General features: G+C 57.9%; 1 protein-coding gene across 1 annotated transcript; it reads right to left on the reverse strand.

Annotated features, from left to right (window-relative positions):
• Positions 1–3,269: 3,269 nt before the first annotated feature.
• SYCN (syncollin) lies at positions 3,270–3,668 on the reverse strand. Its single transcript, XM_039509918.1, has one exon. The coding sequence runs from the start codon at positions 3,666–3,668 to the stop codon at positions 3,270–3,272; it is 399 nt and encodes a 132-aa protein (XP_039365852.1).
• Between the last annotated feature and the right edge of the window lie 3,198 nt (positions 3,669–6,866).

Raw genomic sequence — 6,866 nt, forward strand, 5'->3', positions numbered from 1 at the left:
TTCTATTCCCAGCTGTGGGAGGGGAGTGGTGTCTAGTGGTTAGATTCAGGGTGGGGCAGTCTGGGAGCCAGGACTCCTGGGTTCTATTCCCAGCTCTGGGAGGGGAGTGGGGTCTGTGACACTGAGTCAAGGCATGCCAGATCTGCGCCTCAGTTTCCCCAGTTGCCCAGTGGGGTGATACTTGCCGGGGAGCTGTGAGGCTGCATTCAAGATGGGACCTGAGCAGTGGCATTAAAGAATTTCTGGTGCTTCCTGTGAGCCTATAGCCTGTCTTCTTGGCCTCAGCCCCCGTTGCTGCTTCCCCTGTGGTATACCAAAGCCAGTGTTTATTGAGTGCTACCTAGCATCGGGCGAGGGTTCCCTGTATAAACAGCCGCTGCGCTCCACCCCAGAGGCAGCTGCATCTCAACTCCAGGCAAGGGATCCCTGTGTTAACTGCTGCTGTGCCTGCATCCCAGTGTCGGGTGGGAGATCCCTCTATGAACAGCTGCCACGCCCCACCCCAGAGACGGCTGCATCTGAGCAGCTGCTGGAGGATCCCTGTATAAACAGCCCCTGCCCCAGGTGTCCAGTGGTTTGGGTTCCCAAGCTCAATTTCTTTTACCAGCAGAATCCTGCCATAGCAGATAGAGCTAGTCCCAGTTCCCCAAGTGAAATCAGCTACCCCGATGTGACACTCTGTACCTCAAGGGAGCGCCCTGTAAACCCCGGATTCATCATTTATAGATAATTGTGATGTTTCACTACCAGGGGTCGGTAACCTTTCAGAAGTGCTGGGCCGAGTCTTCATTCATTCACTCTGATTTAACGTTTTGCGGGCCGGTAATAATTTTAACATTTTTAGAAGGTCTCTTTCTATAAGTCTATAATATAGAACTAAACTTTTGTTGTATGTAAAGTAAATAAGGTTTTTTCAAAATTTTAAAGAAGCTTCATTTAAAATTAAATTAAAACGCAGATCCCGCCGGCCCGGCGGCCAGGACCCGGGCAGTGTGAGTGCCACTGAAAACCAGCTCGCGTGCCGCCTTCGGCACACGGGCCATAGGTTGCCTACCCCGATCTAAAGCAGCCTTGGGAGGGATCGCGGGAAGGTTACGCTCTGCTGAAAGCCACTGTTCTCTCTCAATACGTAGCTCACCGGTGCCTATGAAGTTATGAGCTTGTGCAGTATGGTCGTCACTAAAATATGCCGCCAGCTGGGGAATCGCCCAGATATTAAACCCCCAGAGGTGCGAACAAGGCAAGTAACCAACGCCCGGGCGGGTGTCGAACAGCCATTGTCCAGCAAGGAAGCGACAATGCAGTGACTCACCTGCAGGGCCGGCTTTAGGCTGATTCGCCTGATTCTCCTGAATCGGACCCCGCGCTAAGAGCATCCCGCACCGGCACCTTTTTAATTTTTACTCACCCGGCGGCTCTTCAGCGGCATTTCAGCGCCGGGCCCTTCATGCGCTCCGGGTCTTCGGCGGCATTTCAGCGACGGGCCCTTCACGCGCTCCGGGTCTTCGGCGGCATTTCGGCGGCGGGTCCGTGAGTGCTGCGGAAGACCCGCAGCGAGTGAAGGACCCACTGCCGAAGGGCCGCCGGAGACCCGGAGCGCCGCTGGATGAGTACGGATCAGGCCCCGCACTTGTGAAAGCCGGCCCTGCTCACCTGCACGAGGCCACCTCAGGGGAATTGCTCAACCTTGCCTGGAGCCAGCGTGACCAGATGTCCCGATTTTATAGGGACAGTCCCGATCTTTGGGGCTTTTTCCTATATAGGCTCCTATTACCCCCCCACCCCCATCCCAATTTTTCACACTTGCTGTCTGGTCACTCTTTCTGCAGACTCAGATTGATCCCCTCACACCCGGTAAAAGGGCATTTACGCTGATAGCGCTGCGTGGACATGAGAGCCTTTGCCGCTATAGAAATCGCACCCAGCTACCACTCTCCTCACCGGCATTGCCAAAACTTCCCACCGCAGACCTGGCCTGAGTCGCTCTGTGCCTCAGTTTCCCCAGTTGTTCAATAGTGATCTTAGACACTCACGTACCGGCTGAGACAGCTAAACCCGGAGTGGGAAATGAGAGAGGCAGTGAGGCATGGCTGGATTCTATCCCTGGCTCCGCCTCTCACCAGCTGGGTGACCTTGGACAAGTCACCGCCCCGCTCTGTGCCTCAGTTTCCCCATGTGTGAAATGGGGATTGTGCTACCGTTCTCCTTGGTGCTGGAAGAGCTAGCAATTACTAGTATTGTCTCATGAGCACAGTTATGTTTATTGCAGGGGAAGGCGTGGAAAAGCCCAGGGGTGGGGGAGAGGGTTTGATGAGACTCGGATCTAGGCGGTAAAACCAAGCTAGGCCTGCGTGCTCGAAGGTTACAGCCGCCGGGAAGTATTAAAGCAGAGCGTTGAACCTCTCTGGATGCTGAATTAGGTCGCTCGGACCCGCTAAAAGCTGAAGCTTGTGAGCTATTTGTTAATATCAGCTGATGGTTATTTGGTACCACCGAGAACGCGGTAGGTGCTGGATAAAGTTCAGATTAACACAGCCCCCCCCCCAAGGGGGTTTGATATTTAAAGTGGAATTTACCAGCCACTCTGCACAGCTCCCTGATGCTGAGATGCTTTTCCAGTGATGTGTTCTTGCTGGAAAGTCACCCAGGTTTCAGCCAAACAGCACAGCTGCGAAAGCTGGGCTAAGCCATTCCAGAAACCTCAGCCCCAGAGGGGGCCCGAACCCATGGTGCTGTGAGGTAGCTGTTCCTGGAGGCGGATAGCATGGTGGTGTGTGGGCACTGAATACCGAAGCCATCAGGGATGCAGGTTGCCCAGTTAGAAGTTTGGTGTGAGCAGTGGGATTAATGATTGGCCCATCTGGAGTCAGCGGTGGCATTGAGGCTTGGGCCAGTGGAAGGTTTGGTGCTAGTGGTGGGATAAAGGCTTGGCCCAGCGGAAGGTTTGGTGTTAGCGGTGGGATAATAGTTTGGTCCGGCAGAAGATTTGGTGCCAGCGGTGGGATAAAGGCTTGGCGTGGCGGAAGATTCGGTGCCAGCGGTGGGATAATGATTTGGTCCGGCGGAAGGTTTGGTGTTAGTGGTGGGATAAAGGCTTGGCCCGGCGGAAGATTTGGTGCCAGCGGTGGGATAAAGGCTTGGCCCGGCGGAAGATTTGGTGCTAGCGGTGGGATAATGGTTTGGTCCGGTGGAAGGTTTGGTGTTAGCAGTGGGATAAAAGTTGGGCCCGGCTGGAGGCCTGGTCTCACTGCTTCTCCCCTGGCCTCACCTCAGTTGCACTTGCAGTAGTAGGCGGAGATGGCGTTGTCCCAGTTCCCCAGGAGCCCCTTCTTGATCTCCTGCAGCCGATATACCACCCCGCCGTTGAACTTGCGGCTGTAGCCTTTCTTGCCCGTCCTGGACCAGATGCTGAGCTCGCACCGCGGCGCCACCACCAGGGAGGAGATCTTGTTGTTCCAGCCGAGGGGTATGTAGGGTACGTCGTCGCCGGGCTGCACCCGCAGCACGCTGCCCCCGCAGCACTGGGCGTAGTAGGGGCTGGCGTCGGTGTACAGCTGGGCGCAGATCTTGCTCCCGTCGGCGTTCTTCAGGTCCGCCGGCGCCGGGCACTGGGCCCAGGCCGAGGCCACGAGCAGGGGAAGGAGGAGCAGGGTGTGAGCGGCGGCCATGGTCCCGGTGCCGATGGGGGAGCCGCCGCAGCGGTTCTCGTTTATAGACACCCCCCCCCCCATTCCGAGGCTGGGGCCCTGCCGAGGGCGGAGCCCAAGGACGCCGGGGGTGGGGGCGATAAGGGTGGGAAAAGGAAAAGCTGGTGGCACAGTGGAGCATGATGGTTCCTGCCAAGGGAGCTCCCCTAGCTGAGCCTCATGCAGGCACCTGTGGGGGGGGGGGTGGCAGCTAACCGGAGCAGAGGCTGCTCCCCCTGGAAAGGTGGAGTCACTCACTGCTGCCCCCCAATGGCCTTTACTGTCCTCCCCCTATTCTATAGCTAGGGAAACTGAGGCCTGGGAGGGCACGGAGGTCATCCAGGAGTCCTGACTCCCCAAACTGGTTGTGCTGTAACCAGGAGATATCACTGGCAGTAGAACCCAGAAGTCCTGCCACCGGCCTCCCCTTGCTCTAACCATTAGACCCTGCTCCCCTCCCAGAGCAGGGAAGAGAACCCAGGCATCCTGACTCCCAGTCCGTCCCTCCAGTCAGGACGCCTGGGTTCTGCTCCTGGTTGTGCCGCGCGACCTTGGGCGAGTCATTTCACTTGCTCCGTGCCTCAGTTTCCCTGTTTGTAAGGCAGAGCGGAAATGAGCAACACAATCCCCTGGCCCCAGCGCAGGGCTGCTCCGGGGACCCCCCAAGCGGCCGCCACCTGCCTTCCCTGCAGCCCTAGGACGCCAGGGTTCCATTTTCACCCCCCAGCGGGAGGGAGAGCAGTTCCCCTTCCCCCCAGCCCCACCAGCTGGAACGACACATGACGAGCTCCCCCCACATCTGCGGCACTGACAGGTGTGTGCTTTCCCCCGGGCAACCATCCCCCCCTGGCCACGGCCCCGAACTGAGTGGGGAGGAGGGAGTCTGAGCCTGTCATCCGCTTCCAGCCAAGCTCCTTCCCAAGGACGTGGCCTTCTCCAGGCAGCTCCGCAAACATCTGCGAGATCAGCTCCCCGCCCGGGGATGCTGGGCCCTTTCCAGAGCCGAGCGGACGAAACTTGGGGCCCGATCTCTGCCGGCAGGTGGGCCCCTAAGGACACCGGGGGGCGCCTAGGGGGATCCCTGTGAAGCGCCCAGCTGCTTTCTGTGCCTAAATCCCTTTGTAAAATCCAGCCTAATGCTCTCTGCTGGCAACCTGGTTTTAGAGGAGGGAAGTGGTCTTACTCATTAACTTATTTCTGAAGCCCTTCAGCATGCAAGGAGGGACCAGCCTGGCGATTAGGATGCTGGCCTGGCTCTCTGGAGTCGCTGGTTCCAGTCCTCGCTTTTCCAGCAGTGACTTTGAGCAAGCCCTCGACGGGGGGTACACAGGGCGGCTTAGGGTGACCAGATGTCCCGATTTTATAGGGACAGTCCCGATATTTGGGGCTTTTTCTTATCTAGGATCCTATTACCCCCACTCCCTGTCCTGATTTTTCACATTTGCTGTCTGGTCACCCTGGGGCGGCTAGTCGCTACTGTGAAAATTGACCCCCCTCACCGTAAAATCTCTGGGGGGTGTCTGTTTCCTTGGGAGACCAGCCCTGCCTTTGTCTATAGGGGCTGTCAGTCCTGCAAACCCCCGCAAAAGTCCTTCAGGTGGGAGGAGCCTTGCAGGGTGGGGCGGGGCTTAGCCCCTCACTACCACCTGGGACTAATTAGCAGCTTCCCAGGTGATGGGTCTTGGGTAAGAGGCCTGGGGACGGGGAGCGAAGGCCACCCAGCCGCCCCCCCCTCGCTTACACGGAGCTGCTCTGATTTGGAGAAATAAACCCGTCCCCAGAGAAAAGCTCCTGAAAAGTCTGGGAGTGCTGCAGGTGAGTCAACCCCATTGGTTTACAGGGTGCAGGTGGGGGCTTTGTGGAGAGGCCGAGGGTCCCGATGGTCTGGAGCCGCTTGGGAGTTTCCAGCCACCTAAGAGCATGTGGCCCTGGGGCAGGGCAGGGGCTGCATGGGGAGATCAGGATGGTGGTTTTTTTTTTTTTTTAAACAAGGATGCGCCCAGCACTCGGTGTGGGGGAAAACCTTGACTGTGCCCTGCCTGAGCCTGAAATGAGCTGCTGCAATCCCAAGGATGGGGGAGGGGACGGCCCACATGTGGGGTGTGTCATGGGCCCCGCATTGCCTTTGTTGGGCCCTGCTGGCGGGGATTACTGGCTGCTGAGTCGCTTAGAGGGGAGGCCGGTGCAGCTAAGTAGAGAGAGTCCAGGTGGAGGAAGGGAGGGAACAGCAGAGCCGGAATCCGTACCCTGAGCAAGCGTAACATTGACAGACGCTGGTTGTCAGGCTCGAACCTGGGACCCCTGGAGCTCAGTGCATGAGCTCAAAGCCACGTGGCACTTAGCTAACGCTGTGTGGCAGCCTCGCCTGCTCTCTCTCTCTAAGTGGTCTCGGTGCTGCTAGCTGGGACACAGGTGTGTGGCTTACAGAAGGTGCTTTGCTACCAGCTTCTGTGGGCCTCGGGCCCAGACCCTGGCCTGGGAGGCAGGACACCTGGGTTCTCTTCTTGTCGCTGGCCTGCGGCCGGGTCCGACTTTGTGCAAGTCGAGGCACGGAGAGACCCTACACGGTCATGCCTGAGCTCCCATCCCCCGAATGCCCTGGGAATGGAACCCAGGAGTCCAGGGTCTGCCCCACCACACCCGCCTTCAAGGACCCACATGTCTCTTCGCAGGCGGCTAAGGCTACATTAGCCAAGTGTCCCGGCAGGACGTGTGTATCTTATTCCTTCCCTCCCATCTCAGCAGTGACTGTGCCGGGCGAACCTGGGACTCCAGGAGCCGGGGCTTTAAGGAAGCCCCCAAACGGGATGAGAGTTGACAAGGCTGGAACTATGGGAAACCGCTCTGCTGCGCTTGCTTGCGTGGAAGGCCATCGCTTAGGGTGACCAGACAGCAAATGTGAAAAATTGGGACAGGGGGTGGGGGGTAATAGGAGCCTATGTAAGAAAAAGCCCCAAAAATCAGGACCGTCCCTATAAAATCAGGACATCTGGTCACCCTGCCATTGCGAGGATATGGTAACGCAGCGGGCTGCTGTTCCGGACGCCTGGGTTCAGTTCCTGGCTCTCGGCATAATGCTGGGCAAGTCGCTTTCCCTCCCTGGGCCTCAGTTTCCCCACCGTTTCCTGTACCACGGGGATGATGATAATCCTGCTTTGTCCACTGGACGCTCTGTGTCTC

The sequence above is a fragment of the Mauremys reevesii genome, linkage group 22 (assembly GCF_016161935.1).
Source record: "Mauremys reevesii isolate NIE-2019 linkage group 22, ASM1616193v1, whole genome shotgun sequence".
In the NCBI taxonomy this organism is placed as follows: Eukaryota; Metazoa; Chordata; order Testudines; family Geoemydidae; genus Mauremys; species Mauremys reevesii.

Coding starts and splice junctions, on each gene's coding strand:
- SYCN (XM_039509918.1), bottom strand. CDS start 3,668: ATGGCCGCCGCTCACACCCTGCTCCTCCTTCCCCTGCTCGTGGCCTCG.